The 21036-nt window shown below is 42.3% G+C and overlaps 1 protein-coding gene across 1 annotated transcript in view; it reads right to left on the bottom strand.

The window, feature by feature from the left end:
- The window catches only part of LOC135713815 (ETS-like protein pointed), a 35271-nt gene extending 14532 nt beyond the window's left edge, over window positions 1-20739 (bottom strand). Inside the window, exon 1 of the mRNA XM_065237049.1 lies at window positions 20185-20739. Within this exon, the coding sequence (XP_065093121.1) occupies window positions 20185-20401 (217 nt within the window). The 5' untranslated portion in view covers window positions 20402-20739. The remainder of the gene's footprint in view (window positions 1-20184) is intronic.
- Window positions 20740-21036: the final 297 nt, after the last annotated feature.

Below are 21036 nucleotides of genomic sequence, written 5' to 3'. Positions count from 1 at the left end.
TAACTCAAAGGAAATGCCTCGGGCAGGCATGGAAAATCATTTGCATTCATTTAGTGCATTCATTTACATTCATTTGCCCCTAACTTTTTTCATCAACAGAATTCCGCAAAATGATGTATGGAGCTTTTGTAGGTTTTGTTATTAGGTACAACTTTTGTTAAAAACCCAAATCCGTATCTCCTATGCATGACGAGCCAGAGCAGACAGAATTCACTACTGTTTTTCAGTGAATGTATTTTACATTCACTGAAAAACAGTAACGAGTTCTGCCCACTCTAATTCGTGATGCATAAGAGATACAGATTTGAGTTACTGGCAAAAGTTTTAGTTAATAACAAAACTACAAAGGTCCATAGATCATTTTGCGGAATTCTGTTGATGAATAAAGTTAGGGGCAAATGAATGTAAATGAATGCATGAAATGAATGTAAATGATTTTCCATGCCTGGCCTAGGGAGATTCGGACGGAGGCGAACCAGCCCAAGGCTGAAAACCTCCTTAATAAAGAAAACCTAACTTAACCTAACCTAGGGAGATTCCCTAAAAATCATGGGAGAAATTCTAAGGAAGCTATAGCCAGAATTCCACATTCTGAGATATAATTTTGAGATAAGAAATTCTAAGATGAATTCCAAGGTATTTCTGGGAAGAAGCAATGAAGTTCTGAAATGAATTCATAGGTGATTCTGAAGCGACCGGTATTTGAATTGTGAGGATAATAAGTACCAGGTTTCAAGAAGAATCAAAAGAAAATTATAAACAGAATTTCGAGGATGTTTTGACGATAATTTCAAACGAATATAGATTTTGGCAAAAAGAAAACTTAAATTTTGGGTTATTTAGCATTTTTTTTTAAGTTGTTCAACAAGATTCACTTAAGGAGGATTAATTCGTATTGTAAAGCTATTCTAGATTTTGGCAAAAAAGATGTAGCTGTTAAGTTGCAGAGGAATTTTAAGAAGGATTCCATTAAATTCTTAGGGAATTTAAAAACAACTTCAAGAGCTCCTGGTAAAGCTAGGAAACGTCTAGATCTGTCAAGAATTTTTGCCTAAGCATCATAACAAGTTGTATAGAGTGTTTACAGCATGCTCAAATCTAAATCAAGGCCTACAAGACCTGAATAAAAACTAAACTTTGACTGAGTCTCTCCGACACCAAGGTACTCGAAGTTTCGGAAGTATTTGTCGTTGAAGATTTCGAGAATATCTGAAAATCACAGTTGTTAGAAGCCTACCCGAGAGCCCTAGGAATCCTAGGTGTGACCTGAAGTTATGCACGATCTGTTCTGAACATTCGAGAATTTTGTAGAGTTCGGAAGTTTTTATAAAACACTAGCTGAGAGTGCCTTGCTCGGGATTCAATATTAGCTTGAGTTTATGCGCCAATTAAAAAAAGCATGCTATATTGTACGTAGCCCCCTCCCCTTTATCTAAGGGGCTACCCCCTATGACCTCCACATGCCAGATTTGGTTCCATTTGCTTGATTAGTTCTCGAGTTATGCAGAAATTTCTGTTTCATTTGTATGGGAGCCCCTCTTTACAGAGGAGGGAGGCGTCTCGAACCATCATAAGAACCTTTCCCTGCCCCAAAAACCCCTGCATACAAATTTTCACGCCGATCTGTTCAGTAGCTTCCGAGTCTATAAGGGTCAGACAGACAGACAGACAGACAGACAGACAGACAGACAGACAGACAGACAGACAGACAGACAGACAGACAGACAGACAGACAGACAGACAGACAGACAGACAGACAGACAGACAGACAGACAGACAGACAGACAGACAGACAGACAGACAGACAGACAGACAGACAGACAGACAGACAGACAGACAGACAGACAGACAGACAGACAGACAGACAGACAGACAGACAGACAGACAGACAGACAGACAGACAGACAGACAGACAGACAGACAGACAGACAGACAGACAGACAGACAGACAGACAGACAGACAGACAGACAGACAGACAGACAGACAGACAGACAGACAGACAGACAGACAGACAGACAGACAGACAGACAGACAGACAGACAGACAGACAGACAGACAGACAGACAGACAGACAGACAGACAGACAGACAGACAGACAGACAGACAGACAGACAGACAGACAGACAGACAGACAGACAGACAGACAGACAGACAGACAGACAGACAGACAGACAGACAGACAGACAGACAGACAGACAGACAGACAGACAGACAGACAGACAGACAGACAGACAGACAGACAGACTCGAAAAACTTTCGGAACTGGTAGAACTAGACGAATTCCAAACACATTTGGTACTCCCTGAACTGCAGCAACTCACGACCCTCTCCACAAACTTTCTGGAAACGGATATTTTCCGGAATTTGAAACCCACAAAACTCGTGAAACGTTCCTAATATGATTCTTCGGTACCTTCAGAACTTTGAATTTTAAGTTCGCATTCAAAAAACTCCAGGGGACAGCCCTATGGAGTTGTACGCAATGGTGACGTAGGACTACGAGGACTTATATAATAAATCTTATTTGTTAACTGCAGCAGGAGCTTGTGTTTTGTGTAGGAATAGGAATTTGAGCGGGGTTCTCTCTGTTTGTACTCTTTAGTATCACGCGCTCGACAGAGATGGCCCACAGCGGCTCACGAAGAGCTACTGATTCCGATCAATAGCGGTGCGGTTTCTTCCTCCTTCTATGGATGCTCAAGTGGGCTGCAGCTCGCTGGAGAGAACAACAGGACACCACCACGCACGGTGATTGGAACTGAATCCAATCAGCGGTTGAGGGGAGCCTTGATAGCTAACTGCTTGCGGGGAGCCTTTCGTTGTGTACTGAATTTTTTTGTCTTTATTAGAGAGATTTTCCGCCGTTGGCTAGTTCATCTCTATGAGTTGTGTACTGGAGAACAACCCCACTCACCACGCGGTGATTGAATAAGCACCGTTTGGTGAGACCGGATGGAATTCAACTTTGACATTTGTGTTAGGGAGATCGCTTTTCGCAGGCAATTGGTGATAATTTTAACGATCATAGCAACAGTTGCACATTCGTGCAATTTTCAATAGTGACATCTTGAAAAATGATAATGTCTTAAATTTAACAGATGCGTAGAAATATTTCTGATCGATTGGTGATAAAATTATTGAAATTGATCCAGGGGCAGCTGAGTTATTAACGTTCAAAATCTTTCATAATTTTGTTACATGTTCCATTTTTGGTTTTCACAAAGTGTACCCCCATATAGAAATCACAGACGTAGTCCTACGTCAAAAAGGAAACTCCAGGGTCTAGACTAAGGGGATCCAGCATTTCCGGCAGTTCTTGGAGTGTGCAAAGGCTTTGAAGACTCCATGATTCCAAAAAATCTGAAAATCGTAGCTCCCGGAAAAAAAAAAATAAAGTTTTGGAGTCCCGGGAATTCCAAGAGTTGGGGCTATGAGACGAAGTTTTAAAAACTCACTGGATTTTTGAATGTTTTTGGAATCAGGAAAGTTCTTGAAAATTCATTTTTGCATCCTGCAATTCTGTCGATTTCCAGAATTTTCGGAGTTCTGGGTGATAGGGAAGTTGCATAGTGGGTCAAATGGACAATTTTTACGAGCATCTGCAATCGCATGAAATCACCGATCTCATACAATTTATTGGAGATCATTTCTACTGGAACTCGGGAAACAGTCATTTATGATAGTTACCGTGGCGTGCATATTAAAAACGGCCTAAACGTCCCTCAGCTAGTGGAATGGAGGGAAGCGAAGTGGAACATTGTGAAACCGGAACGCAGAATCAAAACAAAACAGCAAACAAGGCTAACAGATACACGCTTTTTGGTAACTTCCGAAGTTCAAATTAAAAATGATCCCCGTTAATGAATGAAGTTCAAAATGTTTAAGTGTGTCTTTTGATACAATTCTGAAGGAACTTCCGGAAGAAGTTGGAGAAATCTTCTAAAAGCTGCTGGAAGAAACTTTCGCGAGTAACCCCCCCCCCCCCTCCTAAGGAAATTGCAACCAGCTTTCGCGGAAAGCCAAAAGAAACTTCCAGGAGAAGTTGAAGTCAGAGGACAAATCAGAAGAAACCGGAAGAAGATGAAGATCAAAAAAGCATCCTGGAGAAGTAAAAAAAATCTTGCAGAAAACGGAAAATAATCCAGAGAAGTCAAAAGACCATTCAATGTTTCACGGATCATTCTCCAGAAAAACTTAAACAAATATGCTCGTAGTATAATAAGTTTTTCTGGAGAACGATCCGTGAAACATTGAATGGTTTTTTGACTTCTCTGGATTATTTTCCGTTTTCTCCAAGATTTTTTGACTTCTCCAGGATGCATTTTTGATCTTCAATTTCCTCCGGTTTCTTATGATAAAGATCAAAAAAGCATCCTGGAGAAGTCAAAAATTTTTGGAGGTGACGGAAAATAATCCAGAGAAGTCAAAAGACTATTCAATGTTTCACGGATCGTTCTCCAGAAAAGCTTATACAAATATGCTCGTAGTATAATAAGTTTTTCTGGAGAACGATCCGTGAAACATTGAATGGTCTTTTGACTTTTCTGAATTATTTTCCGTTTTCTACAAGATTTTTTGACTTCTCCAGGATGCTTTTTTGATCTATATCTTATTCCGGTTTCTTCTGATGAAGATCAAAAGAGCATCCTGGAGAAGTCAAAAAATCTTGGAGAAAACGGAAAATAATCCAGAGAACTCAAAAGACCATTCAATGTTTCACGGATCGTTCTCCAGAAAAACTTAAAAAAAAATGCTCGTAGCATAATAAGTTTTTCTGGAGAACGATCCGTGAAACATTGAATGGTCTTTAGACTTCTCTGGATTATTTTCCGTTTTTTCCAAGATTTTTTGACTTTTACAGGATGCATTTTTGATCTTCAATTTCCTCCGGTTTCTTCTGATTTTTTCCCCTGAAGTTTCTTTCAACTTCTCCTGGAAGTTTCTTTTGGCTTTATGCGAAAGCTGGTTGCAATTTCCTTAGGAGGGGGGTACTCGCGAAAGTTTCTTCTAGCAGCTTTTAGAAGATTTCTCCAACTTCTTCCGGAAGTTCCTTCAAAATTGTATCAAAAGATGCTGCTGAATTCTGATAGCAGGTTCCCTCGAATTCTATCAGGAGTCCTTCATACTTCCCCCGAAAGTTTATTCCGATTTCCTGTCAGTTTTCTCTTGAAGATTTATCAGTATTCATCCGGAACTTTCTTCGGACTACTCTGGAATTATTAAGGAACTTCCCGGTCTGTAATAGAGAGACGTGATTTTTTTTTTATAATTTTAGGAATGATTTCTGGAATGTCCCGGATAGACAACACTAGGTGGGAATCTAGATTATTTCTGAATCCGGGAACTTTCCATCGTTCAAAAGCTTCCAATACTCCAGGAACTGATGGGATTCCGGAAACACACAAAACTTCTTCGATGAGATTCTGACTTTTTGGCAAGTTCAATGAGCTGTTGATGCTTTACTAGCATCACCGGAAGTATCCAGAATTACTCCAGACTTTCAAAAGCGTTCAATACTTTCGGGAGATTTTGTAGAGTTACTTGAGTTTCTGGAGCCAAGTTTCCAAAAAGTTCCAGTAATTGCTGAAGTAATGAAAGCTTTGAGAGTTTCTAGAGTTTTCACGATGCTAAAATATCACCCAGTTTTTAACATTCGGTGTTGCAGTAGGTTTGGAATTTGGATTTCCGACCAATTTTGTTGTGTTCGATGTTGGAAGTACGGACATTTCTAACAAAACAAATTTCCCGTAATTTCGAACCAGAATTCTTTAGGAACTATTCTCAGATTCAGATTATCATTGACTTTTTACCAGAATTCACTTGTAGTTTGTTTCAGGACGTCTTTGCAGTTTATGTAAGAATTTCCTTGGAAATTTATCAGAATTTCTATGGAATACTCATCGTACTCTGTCGCCAAATTTTCTCAAATTCTGTTGAGATTCTCGTTAACATTCTCATTGAAATCCCCATAGAATTCTCCTCAGAAGGTCTACTACTATTATCCATTAGTAATTATCCTCTGCACTTCGTAAGTAATCTTACCCTCCTCGAAGTGCTGCCAAAAAATATGATAATCTCGATAGAATTCCTTTGGAAGTATCCTCAGATTGAGATCTCATTGCAGATCTTGACAAAATTATCTTGGAGTTGTGGTCAGTATTAGTTGTCGTTAAATGTCTCTTTACAATCATCTTGGAATTCTCCTTAGAACAGTTTCCAAGTAGTTTTGCTCATAACTGTCACTTATTTAAAATAGTTCCAGTGTAGCATCCACTAGCCCCCCCATCCTCACCATATCCAAGTAATGCCACACCCCGGAATCCTCGCTCGCTATCACACGCACGATTAATCGATCAATTTCGATCGTCGTCGACTTGTCGCCATCTGCCTCGAATCAGGAACCAAATCCACCGCACTAAACTAAACTACCACGCTCAACTAAGCACATAATTACACATAATGCACACCTTTTCCCCTAGCAGTTCCTTGCCTACTAATATCACCGACCATTACGCACACTGCTGATGACAGTTGACAATCTATCATCACGAAGATTGGACTCCTCGGACGACAACCGGACTGATCCCCGACTAGACTCCGACTACCCAGGCCCCCAGCAGCCGAGGAGAGAAGTGACAACGCCAGGAATCCCTCGAACGGGCAATTTGGTATTAATTTTAATTTTAATATAATAATAACTGTTTATGCGCGCACGACTTCGATCTCGATGCGTCGCCGTCGTCTTGGCGACCAACGTTGGCACGGCCAACTGCGACGCGTCTTGCTGCTGCTGCTGCTGCTGCTGCAGAAGTAGTTGCAAGGGTTGAGTAATCTGTAATTATCGATTTTATCGGGTCGTTTTTTTCCCGCTCTCCTCTTGAGCCTACTCGGATGCAAGTGGAGGACCCACGGACGGTAATTAAATGAGGCACACTCGCTCGCTTTTATTTATAGAGCCATACCCGGAGCCACTTAGCAGTAGGCTAAAGTGACATTTTAACTGTGCCGCTTGATCGGTTTCACGGCAAGCAAAACGACGAAGGATGATTAACGATCGCCGGGCGTGGAATCGAGGAAGTGACCAAAGTGGTTCAAATTCCTGCCCTCTCTCCGGGGCGGTAGGTTTTTGAATGGAAATATTTGTCCGAATACGAAAGATGCGGCGCAGAAACTGCAATGCAACAGGTGTTCAACTGACGAAAATGAAAACGGAATGAGTGAGCGAAAAACACAAGTGCAAAAGGCTCAATGAACTTGCGGTTCTCGCTTCGGAAGCGAGCCTACTCCTATATCCTCTCCGGATGACGATGATGATGATGATGACGACGGTGGAGACATTGATGGAGAAAAAAGGGGGCAGCGCAAACATCCGATAGTCTCACGGTCTGCATCCTAATGGCAAGTTCATTCACAGGTTGTGCAACTTGCCCGGCTGGACTACTGCGATTCAAGGGAAGTAGAGGAAAAGGTAGCGATTTCCTATCGCGGGCGCTAACGACACTAGGAAAGCGATTTATTTACAGTTCTTCCTGGCACTCGTGTTGTAGTGTGGTGAAGAAAAAGTCCCTTCGCAACGGGACGGTAATCAAGTTATCAACAGTGCGAAAAAACCGGTGCCGTTTTTTATTTCCGTTCTGTGCTACCCCTCCCCCCCCCCCCCCCTCTGGACGACGACGACGACGAAGAAAGGCGAAGACTGAAGTTGCACGATTCATTTCCGTTCTGATTTCAAGCGATTTAAAGGTCGATGAAAAGTGAACTGGAACTGGAATTATGGAGATTTGCGTAAACATAAGGACGGTGAGTAAAAGGATCTTTGTCTCCGGAGATGAAGATGGAATCGCAGCTGGCGGCGGCGAAACAGATGGTGGATGGGGTAAGGAAATTTAGTAAATTTGTCTCCGGAGAGGAAATTGTTTTTATGCCAGGGAAGAGCAGGGGAGAGAACTGGCGTTACTGCGGTTCGTTTTGAAGGGGTAGACGTGCTAGGGTGACAATCGATAAGTGCTTGAAAATAATTGCGTTGCATATTTTATTGAAGTTGGCATTGTGGCATTTACCATCAAGGTCATGTTACTAAAAATTACACAGTTACGCCCTAATTCCAGCTCTATCTAGAGTTCTTTTAATTGTTTAAATATGAAACAAAGGCGAAGAACCAGGTAGGCTAATCAATTGAAGTGTTAAATCAATGTACAATCATAATCAACCAAAATAAACGTAATTTTACTACTACTACGTTTCGCAGTATCATCAGGTGCTCTATTTTTAAATATGAGATTTCTAGGATTTTTGATTGCACGACATTCCCATACTGTCACAAATTCTAGGACCCCCTCCCCTCAAAAGTGGACGTCATATTTGAATCGGGTCCTGCTCGTTACCCACAGCATCGTTCATCGTTCAGGATCACGGAAAAAAACGCTGTAGAAAATTACCCATTGGGTATGTTCTCTTGAAAATGTGGGTAGACGTAGTTTAGAGTGTATTGTTTGCACTGTATTTTTATCGCTGTCAGTTTTCGAAATTTGGAAAAATTGCATAACCCGAAAAGCAACGTAGCGAATTGATTTTGCGCAAGCACCTGGAAAATCCTCAACTCTCTCATCGGGACATCGGAAAACAACTCGGAATCGTGCAGTCAACGGTGAGTCGTGTGACGTTACGTTACTACGAAACTCTGAGCATCGAACGGAAGGAGAAATGCGGTCAGAATGGATATTCTTTTAGTGATCAGGATCACAAGCGTGTCGTGAAAGCGTTTAAGCGGAATCCCAATGCTACGGCCAGGGATGTGGCCAAAAAGTTGAATCTGCCTAAGTCTTTCGTTCAGAGAGCCAAGGACCGGGAGGGACTGCATACGTACAAATTGCAGAAGGCTCCAAATCGTGACGAACGGCAAAATACGGTGGGAAAAGTCACGGGTCCGAAAACTGTACACCCAGATGCTGACGAAGCCTCATTGTCTCATCATGGATGATGAGACTTACGTTAAGGTGGACTTCCGGTAGCTTCCGGGGCTACTGTTCTTCACCGCCCAGCACAAGGTTGATGTTCCGGAGTAAGTGAGGAAGCAGAAACTTTCAAAGCTTGCCAAGAAATACACTACCGGGACTGTAAACGGGGTGATCTACCTCAAAGAGTGTCTACAGATTCGTCTGCTTCCTCTGTTGAAGCAACACGAGGACCCTACAATATTCTGGCCGGATCTAGCTTCGTGCCACTATTCAAATGTTGTCCTGGAGTGGGTACGAAGCCAATTGACATGAACCCCCCCAACGCACTGGAACTAAGGCCCATCGAAAAATACTGGGCTATTATGAAGCAGGCACTACGGAAGCATCCCAAGGAGGTCAAATCTGAGACATGAAGAAAAAGTGGGTTTCCGTACAGAAGAAGCTGCAGCCAGATGTTGTACAGAACCTACTGAGTGGAGCTAAGCGTAAGGTACGAGCGTTTGAAAAGGATCGGTCAACAAGGTAATTTTCAACAGCGTTTTTTTTCCATGATGCAATTTGATGTGGGACACCCTTTAAATTTTCGTTCCAGTCTTTTCAGAATTGGATGGGCTTGGGGTATCCGCTGCTCTTCTTCCGTTCAGGTTTATGTGGTGTTTACATCTGTGCTGATTTGCTAGCGCTAGTGTACTAGAACTGTACTAAAGGGTGATACGGACAAAATTTGGTCAATATCAACTTGACGTATTTCTTTCAATTTTGCATTTAAAAAACCTGAACACCCCTCATTTTGAAGGTGTGTGTGTGTAGAATGTTGCTCCTATTTTGATTTTGGAATTCACTCTTCAGTTGTCAAAATGCCGTCCAAGCAAGAAGAGCAGCGTATCAAAATTTTGCTCGCGCATCGCGAAAATCCGAGCTACTCGCACGCAAAGTTGGCAAAATCGCTAAAAGTTGCCAAATCAACCGTTACAAATGTAATTAAAGTGTTTGGGGAACGTTTGTCGACAGCCAGGAAGTCTGGATCGGGGGGAAATCGAAAACCGGAAGCCGCTGAGACGACAAAGAGAGTTGCCGGTAGTTTCAAGCGAAACCCTAACCTCTCTCTCCGAGATGCCGCAAATAAGCTGGGTGTATCGTCTACAACCGTGCATCGAGCCAAAAAACGAGCCGGACTATCGACTTACAAGAAGGTAGTGACTCCAAATCGCGATGATAAACAAAATACGACGGCCAAAGCGCGATCCCGGAGGCTGTACACGACGATGCTGACGAAGTTTGACTGCGTGGTAATGGACGACGAAACCTACGTCAAAGCCGACTACAAGCAGCTTCCGGGACAGGAGTTTTATACGGCAAAAGGAAGGGGAAAGGTAGCAGATGTTTTCAAGCACATGAAACTGTCAAAGTTCGCAAAGAAATATCTGGTTTGGCAAGCCATCTGTACCTATGGCTTGAAAAGCAGCATTTTCATAGCTTCCGGGACTGTCAACCAAGAAATTTACGTGAAAGAGTGTTTGAATAAACGTCTGCTGCCTTTCCTGAAGAAACACGGTTGTTCCGTACTGTTTTGGCCGGATTTGGCATCTTGCCATTACGGTAAAAAGGCCATGGAGTGGTACGCCGCCAACAACGTGCAGGTGGTTCCCAAGGACAAGAACCCTCCCAACACGCCAGAGCTCCGCCCAATTGAGAAATACTGGGCTATTGTCAAGCGGAACCTAAAGAAGACCAAAAAACCGCTAAGGGCGAGCAGCAGTTCAAGGCAAGAAGGTGGACAAGGTGGCTGTACAAAATCTGATGGCAGGGGTCAAGCGTAAGGCCCGGCAATTCGGATTTGGAAAAGCGGAAGCCTAACTGAATATTTTTCCTGAATTTTATACTAATTGAACTTGAAAAAGAAATTTAATTTGATTTTTTAAATAAACGATTTCACCGATTTACACGCGTTTTCCCTTGACCAAATTTTGACCGTATCACCCTTTAGGTTTATTCCGATGCGTTAGTTCATAAGCTACAACATAAATCCTATTAGAGTGCATTGTATGAATATTTTCGCTCATTGTTCTCAAAACAAAAGAAGCGCTCCTAGCGAAACCTCCGTTTTCAACGTTTATCCGTAGGACGAAGAAAATCTAATGGCGTTCCAATGCGTTAGGACGGAATTGAAACTCGTAGGACGAATTTAAAATCAAGAAGCAGTGTTATATTTTGAACAATAACTCAGTAACTTGTGATTCTTTATCAAATCCAAAAGGTGAATAAATGTAGAAGTCGTCTTTGACAGGAATATTCCATTTTTTGTTCGAACCCGTTCAAAAAAGGGAGGTAAAGCGCGGGTTGTGCTTTGTTGGGGGCGAACTACGCCACTCTCGTCCGGCTTCATCCATCCTGCGCACGGAACAGTGTCATTTCTTGTCAAATAAACCAAACTTGAAGCCAGACGGTCGCTGGTTCAGAGGACCGGAGTTCTTAAGATGTTCGGAGGAACTGTGGCCTCAACAAGCAGATCCAGAATTTACCGAAGAGGAACTTAGACCATGCCTCATCCACTTGAATGATCTGCAAGAGGAGATCATAGATTTGGGCCGATTTTCCAAGTTCGAGAGACTCTGGCAGACAGTTGCTTACCTTTTTCGCTTTGTGGATAACTGTCGTCGAAAGCGACTGAAACAACAGCTGCTGACCTCCCATTTTAGCAGCGAAGAACTTACTCGGGCCGAGAATGCTCTTTGGCGACTGGCTCAACAATCCGCGTTTCCTGAAGAGGTGGTAGTACTGAAGAAAGCGAAGAAAGGACATCAGTCAAGGCTTGACCGTACCAGCCGAATCTACAAGCTATCACCATTCATCGACGAATGCGGAGTGATCCGAATGGATACGCGAATCATCGGGGCAATCCTCGTGCCATACGATACCAAATTTCCCATAGTTCTTCCAAAGCGACACCGCTTAACCAACCTGATTGTCGACTGGTACCATCGACGTTACCTTCATGCAAACCGTGAAACGGTCATCAATGAAGTCCGGCAGCGGTTCTATGTGCCCTGTCTTCGTGCACACGTGCAGAATATCGCAAAACTTTGTATTTGGTGCAGAGTGTCAAATGCCAAACCATCATATCCACGCGAAGCACCGCTCCCGCAGGCAAGACTCAGTCCCTTCATCCGACCGTTTACGTTCGTCGGCCTTGACTATTTCGGCCCTATCATGGTCAAAGTTGGACGATCGCTAGTCAAACGATGGGTGGCACTGTTTACGTGCCTTACCATTTGAGCAGTCCATCTGGAGGTAGTGCACTCCCTGTCCGCAGAAGCATGCAAGATGGCTATTCGTCGATTCCTGGTACGGCGTGGATCACCTTTGGAGATAAGGAGCGATAACGGTACTAACTTCGTCGGAGCTAGCCGTGAGCTGCAGCAACAGATAGCGGAAATGAACCATCAGCTATCATCGATTTTTACCAACGCCATCACCAAGTGGATCTTCAATCCGCCATCCGCTCCGCACATGGGAGGATCGTGGGAGCGGCTAGTTAGATCGGTTAAGGTCGCCTTCGCCTCATTAAACACAAGCAGGAACCCCGACGATGAAACTCTTGTCACACTGATGATCGAGGCAGAAGGTATCGTCAATTCGCGTCCTTTGACGTTTGTTCCGGTTGAGTCAGAAGTCCAAGAAGCCCTGACGCCAAATCATTTTCTGCTTCTGAGCTAACAAGAAGCCTGGTTGATCAGTTTTGGCATCGTTGGGTACGGGAATACCTCCCGACGATCTGCAAGCGCACCAAATGGTTCGAGGAAGCAAAGGAACCGAAGGACGGAGACCCAGTCATTATCGTTGACGAATCGATCCGGAACGGGTGGCTACGAGGACGGATCGTCTCAGTTGTGAAAGGACGCGATGGACGGGCCAGGCAAGTCCTGATGAAGACGACAGGAGGAGTTCTACGCCGACCGGTGACGAAGGTCACCGTTCTAGATATCCAGACACCAGTCAATGACGGAGCTGAGGAGTAACGCCGGGTCACCGGAAGCGCTGCACCAGCATTACGGGTCGGGGGATGTTGGGGGCGAACTACGCCACTCTCGTCCGGCTTCATCCATCCTCCGCACGGAACAGTGTCATTTCTTGTCAGACCCTTTGACAACCATTGACACTGCGCTGTCACTATAATTTCAATGTGTCACTTCTCTCAAACACATTCGTTGCTAACCAAAAAAAAGGAGGAATTCAGACGCTAGAGCTAATTGAATTAAGTTTTGTGAAATATTGTCATCCTGTTATGCTTTGCTGAACTACTGAACTAGGAGACAAAATGTAAGCATTATATACTGTCAAAAATCTATAAACTAATAATTTCTCCCTTAATAAATCTAGCTTTGAGCTCGTTATACAAATAAAACCTTGCGTGCTGCAAAGAGTTTCCGAAATCGTCCCAACATGCTTAGTAGGACGGAAATTAGATCAAAAACCCTATTCTTGGCATTGCTAGATGCAGTGAGCGTATGAGTACGATACAGATCGAGCGAGAACGCGAGAGTGAGAGAGAGAGAGCAAGAGAAGAGAGTGAGAGAGAGAGAGCGAGAGAAGAGAGTGAGAGAGAGAGAGAATGATTAATTAAATGTGTTCAATATTTTTGTTTGAAAATGTATTAATCCATAAAATCCAATTCTCGAACATGACCTCACTATGACGAATACTTAGTGGCGTCGCGTAACCTCACTTTTTACCTGTTCAACAACTTTGGAAACGTTATTTAGAGTAAATTTTACAAGCTAATCAGTTTCAAAAGGCACAGGGTCTTCTAGTTTCATTGATTTGTATTGATTGATACCAATATTGTTTTATTTGTTTACGTTTTGAGAATTGTTGAACTGGTAGATTGAGGTTAGGGATACGCCACTGCGAATACTTATCAAAAATAGTACTTTTCTTCAAGTCAGTTAGTTTTTTTTTCTTGTGGAAGTTAACGTTTACAATAAGATTCTGGAAACTTTCTTCGTTTTGAGTTACATTACGATTATAATCATGAATTTGCCGGTCGTTTACGACTTTCAAATTATTGACAATGTTCATACCATGCACATAGACTTCATTCTTGATCCAGGACGATACAGGGACAGTGAGGAAACTGCTGTTCATACCTAGTGTATCAAACAATTTTGCTGTATTTGCTGTTGCTAAACGTGAAAAAGTTGCATTCAACAAGTCTTTGAATGGTAGATCCCGCTTTCTCTGTGGTTTCTTACCTACTGGTTTCAATCGAATCGACAGTGCGAGATTCTGTCGCTCCGAGTCGGGAAGACTTTCATCGAATACAGCATGCCCAACTAGTTCCTCGCTTAGATACCAACCGAAGTAACATTGCAAGTTTTATGGAGGTTTTAAAGCATGCTACAAGTCTAAATCGTGGGGCCTCATAGCCTAGTGAGTAAAGGCACGGTATTACCAAGCCGGAGGCGGCGGGTTCGATTCCCGGTCCGGTCGAGGGAATCTTTCGGGTTGGAAATTTTCTCGACTTCCCTGGGCATAGAGTATCATTGTGCTTGCCACACAATGTACAAATTCATGCATTGGTATTGGCATCGAAAGCTCTCAATTAATAACTGTGGAAGTGCATTTAGAACACTAAGTTGAGAGCACACAATAAGCTAATATGAGCTAAGCAATAAGCTTGAAATGCGAACAAGAAGAAGAAGAAGAAGAAGAAGTCTATATCATGGTCTACAGAATCCTTATAAAATCGAAATTGTTACTTGGGAAGTGTGCAACAAAATTTTCTTTTGGGCCTTAGGTCCCTGGCGCCACCTCTGAATCTTAACGAAAACGCTCATTTTTGGATATGTCCCTCATTTGGCCCTAGTAATCATTTTCCACATGAGAAAACGTGTCCCCGAAAGAGTTTGAAAAATTAGCCCCACCCTATTGAAAGGGCTATCCGTCAAATTCATGATTGTAATCGTAATGTAACTCAAAACGAAAATTTCCAGAATCTTATTGTAAACGTGAACTTCCACAAGAAAAACCTAACTGACTTGAAGAAAAGTACTATTTTTGATAGGTATTCGTCAGTATTCATTAAGTATCGAGATTTAAGATACCGTAAATTAGAAAATTTCAGGAGGTCATGCCTTGGCAACATTTTTGGATGCTGACACTGAAAAATTGTATGCTGAATTTTAAAGAAAATTCCGAATGAGTTATGAGAAGAACTGTCGAGGAATTGAAGGGTAATTATAAAGAGACTTCTCAATGAAGTCCACTAGGAGTTTTAGGTAATTTTGAGAAGTGTTTCAAGAGAATTGTTAGGAGAACTAAAGGTGAATTTACAGGTAGTTCTGAGGAGACTATTATGGGAATTGAGAGGAGAATTCCAGGGAAATCTAGGGCAAATTTGAAGGAATTTGAAGGGAGTATTCTATAAGGGACTTCGGAGGAAGATTCAAAGTTAATTAACCTTGTGACAAACTTAATGATGATATCGCTACAACCCTGGTATTGTCCCTAATAATAATACTCAGCCATGGAGAGTTTCTTTTGATACTTAATAATTCTGATCCAGAAACGAACCAGCATGCGGTGAAAAATCTCTAAATTCTAGACGAACATTTGAAAAGCGCCCATAAGCCAAGTGTAAAGAATGACTTGACTTCTCACCAATCATAGGACTCTCACGCAATCCAACTATACCATATGATAGAGCAAACCTACTTTCCAGGTTCTGTTGTTAGTTTGCGTGAGTATTTTGTGATTCGTGAGAAATCGACGTTTGAAGTCATTGTTTACACATGACTCATGGGCCATATTTAAATGTTCGTCGAGAATTGTCAATCAATCAATCAATCAAAGAAAATTGTGAGGAAAAGATCCATGGTAATACAATACTCTAAAGCTGGGTTTAGACAGGGCAAGTCAATTGATCAAGTCAGTTGAATTCAACTGACTTGAACGCGAATTGAACGTGTAAACCATGACATTCAACTGACTTGATCAACTCACTTGAATTGAAAAAAGTTGATCATTTGACTTGCCTTGTCTAAACCCTGCTTAAGGGAATCTAATTCTGGCGAAAGGTCAAAAAACAAATATTTGCTGAATTTCAAGTTAGTTTGAAGATAGGTTCAAAGGAAATGCTAGGAGATTTCTTTAAAAGTTTGAGGAGTTTACGAGGATTCGGAGGAAAGTTCCGAGAATAGTTTCGAAAGAATTCCGAAGAGAATTCCATATGAATATCAAAAGATTCTCTCAAGGGCATTTTAAGATGAACTTCAATAGAAATAGTTCCATGGAAATCTGGCGTGAATTCCAAGATAATTTCAGGACAATACTATGGGGAACCTGGGTGGATTCCAACAGCAAGGGAATCCTAAGGATAATTCCTAGATCATTCTGAACACTGAAAAGGTAAACTTCAGAAATTAGTTCTTGATACCCATTAAGTCTAGCGATTTCAAAAATAAGAGTTATTTCCTTTGATTTGCCTGTATCGCTAAGAGGAAAAGTTTGCATCCTGTGAACTATGTGGTGAAAAGCGGCCATTTTGTGTTGATGGGAATGGTTTGAAGTGCTTGGTATTAGTCTCTTTGTATTTGTTGGTTTCCTTTAGATTTCGAAATTGAACGAAGACGTTTCCCTGATGATGAGAAGATCTAAGAAGGGGAGTTTGCCACCTCTCTCTTCTTCGTGAGTAAAAATTTTATGTCCTTGTGAACGTTGCTTATAGCCTCCAAAATTTTAGATAAATCTTCCCTTTTGACAATGCTGAAAATGTCATCCACGTACCTATACCAACACTTGCGCAACAAATTCTTATCCTCCAGAGTATTTTCTAGGTTAGTCATGAACAATTCACTTGAAAATGAAGAAAGCGGATTGACCATAGAATATAGAATAGTCCCTGAAATTCCTGGAATTCTCCTGATCCTGATTTTCCTGGAATTCTCCTCTCAATTCCCATAATAGTCTCTTCAGAACTACCTGTAAATTCACCTTTAGTTCTCCTAACAATTCTCTTGAAACACTTCTCAAAATTACTTAAAACTCATAGTCGAACTCCTTCAGAAGACTCTTAATAATTACCCTTCAATTCCTCGACAATTCTCCTGACAACTCAAAATTCAGCACACAATTCTTCAGTGTCAGAATCAAAAAGTGTTGCCCAAGCATGATTTTTTTTTAAATCTGAGATCTTGAAATTTTGAATTTATCGGTATTTTAAATCTCGAAAAGTTCAACAATGGTACAAACAGATCTAATCTGAGATCCCAATATTATTTCGTGGATCTCATTGTTTTCAAAAAAAAAAAAAAAAAGAAATAATTTTCCTCCATACAAAGACGAGTAGGCTTGAGATATGACCGAACTTTGTTTTTCCAAGTAGAATCCTCACGTTGCTTCAGAAGCCAGTCCTCTAAAAGACTGATGGCTTCCTTTACTGGTGCACTCGGAAAAAGTGCTGTGACATCAAATGAAACCATGACTTCATCTTCCCGAATCTCTCCTGATGCCTGAAGTTGGTTTGCGAATTCCTGTGTGCTGTTAACTGAGCGGGTGGTAAAGGGTTTAGGCATATTTTGAAATTCCTTTACTATCCATTTGGCAAGCTTATGAGTGGGGGATCCTTCAGCCGAGATAATATCCCTCATTTCGTTTCCTGGTTTGTGAATCTTAGGTAAACCTTTGATCCTAGGTAGAATAGGGTTTGAAACTTTCAATTGTTGCCAATGAACGCCTTGCAGTCTTTCAACGTTTTATCCACATGTTTAACCATAGATGGGAGGGGGTCAATCCTCAACTGTCTGTATGGGCAATTAGTATTTTTTCCGTCATCCGATCGTCACAGTCCTCTTTGTCCAAAATCACTACTGCATTACTCTTGTCCGCTTTTGTATAGCATACCGACTTTGTTTTTAGTTCTTTAGGAATTCGAATTGCCTCTTTTTCGGTTTTACTAAGTGAATGTCCCTTTCCGTTTTGTATTGTCTCGGAAATAATATTCCTGGCAGTGTCGTGTAATTGAGCTCCCCAGGTTGAAAGTCTTTCACGATGGCCCTTTGTACCACTGGAGCTGCTCAAGATACCTGGCAGAAAGATTGTCTGCTGTTATAAATCCTAAGGATGTTATTTATTTTTATTTTAAGGATATTGCTTTTGTAAACAAAAATTCACCCTGCTAAAAGAAAGATTACAATTAAGTCTGATAATAATTACGGGGGAACTTAGAACACCAGGTGAATTCAACGAAAATTCTGAATACAATTCCAATGGATTTCTTAGAAGTATTTCAAAATAATTCCATAGAAAATTTTAAGATAGCTCCAAGGAAAAGTCCAAAGGAGGATAGCTTCAAAAAAATTTTGACGAAAATTTCAAAGGAATTCCGAGGAGCATTCCAAGGATATTACGGTGATAATTTTTATACACTTCAGAAGGGAGTTCCAAGGAAATTATGACGAGCATTTCAAAGAGTTAATGGAATTTCTGAACAGACCTAAAATGGAATTCCTATGATAATTGCATGGGAATTTCAGGATCATATTAAGTGAATGCTGGGGAGCACTCCAAATGATTTTTTACAGCAGTATTTTTTGGGAAATTGTTCAAACGATTCACGATTTAACATAACCTAAATTAGGCCCCCTTCCACTCTGTTTATCAATTGTAGTCATTAACCTCAAGCAACTGCCAAATTTGCTACGGAGTCGATAACCTCGTCCGGGTTCTACTGAAGTATTTTATTTTTTTCATGTCCTAACAATTTATTTTTACAAACAAATAATATTTTTATTTGTGTCAAATCAGTTGTTAACGACTTCGGTAATTTTCTACAGCTTAACTAACGTTCGACAATATGAACCAAGCAGACGTCGTTCGTCGTAGCAAATTTCCCCAGCATTACAACAGAAATGAAATCTGATTTACCATAGAAAACCGACGAGGAAAACTTCGAAAGGCATTCACAAGGTGATAATCAATGAATTTCAACATTCTCGAACCCCACTCAAAGAACGCAACAAGAACCTCCCATTTCCAACATCTACCTAACAACTTTCCCCAAAATTCCTTGTTCCTCTCTCCTCGTGTCTTAAAATTACCTTGCAAATCATCTAATTCAAATCACCCTATTCGAAAATTAGTTTTCCTAAACACACCCCCCTCGCCAAATTGGCACCAGCAATTTCGCACAAAACGCACCTTAATTCGGACCTCACACACAAACACACCCACGGCCCAGCGCCCAGCACACACTTTTCTTCTTTAAATTCACTTAAGCACCGCAACAACAACCACAACGGGCACCAGGCGGGAAAAGCTAAATCGGAGGCAAACAATTATCACATTAGAAGAAAATCGTAGGAAATTCCAATTACACCCGTTTACGTTTAACCATTTTTCCAATTCCAGCCAGTTAGACGGGGCGGGGTGCGGGAGCGCAGACACAGACAGACGGATGGACGGACGCACGAATGGCCAAGTAATTGGGCGCGCCCCGCTACTGCATCCAAATTTCAAAATTTATTTCGTTGATCGATCCAATTGATCAATCAGTCGATCGATTTTCCAACCACCCACCCACTCGGCGTCGTGGTCGTCGCCGTAGCCGCCGTAACGGATATTGGAAGATGATTGCGAGTTCGCGAAAAACTCTTCTCCCCCAGCTGGAAAATTAATTCGGCTTAAGCCAGTTGATAGCGGCCAGCATTGAGAAACATTGTGAATGGTCGTCACCTTCAACTTTGATTTTTCGTGCGTTTCGAACCTTTGGAACTCAGCGCTTCTAATTACGGCGGCGACAGGCCGACAGAGCAAAGCAGGCGAAGATTTTCGCGGTGTGATGCACCCGTACAGCGCTCGTATGGCCTACTACGACGACGACGACGACGAAGACGACGACACTCGTCGCCAATTCGCGCTTTGTGCGGAGGGGTATGACTCTGCAAGTGAACGAATAGCGTGAAGAAGCAGCAGCGGCTATTGTTTGATTGCAAAAACATCCGCTGACATTGAACGTTGAAAGGAGCAGCAGTAGCATGCCCAGCTGAAAAATGGCTCTTTTCGAAAAAATGCTAGGCACGGGACGGGCGGGCAGTCACCGCGGTACACGCGATCAGCGGCGTGTTTTTGGTTTTGATTTTTTTTTTTTTTTTTTTCGTAATCGGGCGTCATGACGCGCGACCAAGCGGTCACACATTGTGGCTTGGTGGGTTTGACATGGATTCTAACCTTGCTGTTGCTGCTGAAGTTGACTATGGTGCTGATGATGATGGTGCTGCTGCTGCTGTTGCTGGTGATGGTGGTGGTGATGATGGTAGAGGTTTGTGGCGTCCAATTCCGAATAGTAGTTGGCGTTGGCTAGCAGGGATGAAGGGGCGTAGTCGCCGGCGTACGGCGACACGTTGTCCCCATCGTTGAGCGATACGTCGTAACTCTGGAGTACCATGGCTGGAAGTTGATGGCTATTGCTAGCGCTCAGGTAGTTGTTGTTGTGGGTAATACTGGACAACAGCGTGGACGGCGTTTGCAGCTGATGGTGCGCGGTGGTTCCGGCGGTGGACAGAATTTTGAAATGATCCGGTTCCAGGGTGCAGCCAGGAGGGCCTGCGACCTGGAGCTGCGGTGAAAGTAAACTACACACTTTGCCGGATTTCCTGTCAGCACTTCTACACTGAACTCAAACACTCGTTCGATTTCTTCGAACAACGCAAGCGTTGTTCTAATCCAAGTATGCTGCAACTTCGATTCACTCTCGGTATTTGGCAACTTCTTTGGTTATCATTTTGGAACAAAAGACTTCCACTCTTAAGTACAGTTACACTAGCTCGCGATTTCTTCCTTTAATCACACACAGTTAGAACTTCAAGGGACATCTTCCTGCTGCCCCCAGGTCACACGCATTGACAGTACGCCGTGGAAGTAAACTTGATTGAGATCTTCTTGAGAGGACGGAACTTCCTGTTTCCCGGCTCGTACGCGATTGATCGAATAACTCAGAACAACTGGACAAGATTATGCAAAGACGACCGCACGACAAACGGCGATCAGACGAGACACACGGTGACAACGCACGACGACGAC

This window comes from Ochlerotatus camptorhynchus, unplaced genomic scaffold, assembly GCF_037179485.1.
Source record: "Ochlerotatus camptorhynchus isolate MF236.1 unplaced genomic scaffold, CSIRO-AGI_Acam_v1.1 ptg000583l, whole genome shotgun sequence".
Lineage (NCBI taxonomy): Eukaryota > Metazoa > Arthropoda > Insecta > Diptera > Culicidae > Ochlerotatus > Ochlerotatus camptorhynchus.
Note: the sequence above shows the minus strand (reverse complement) of the source record. Positions and strands in the feature narration are given on the sequence as shown.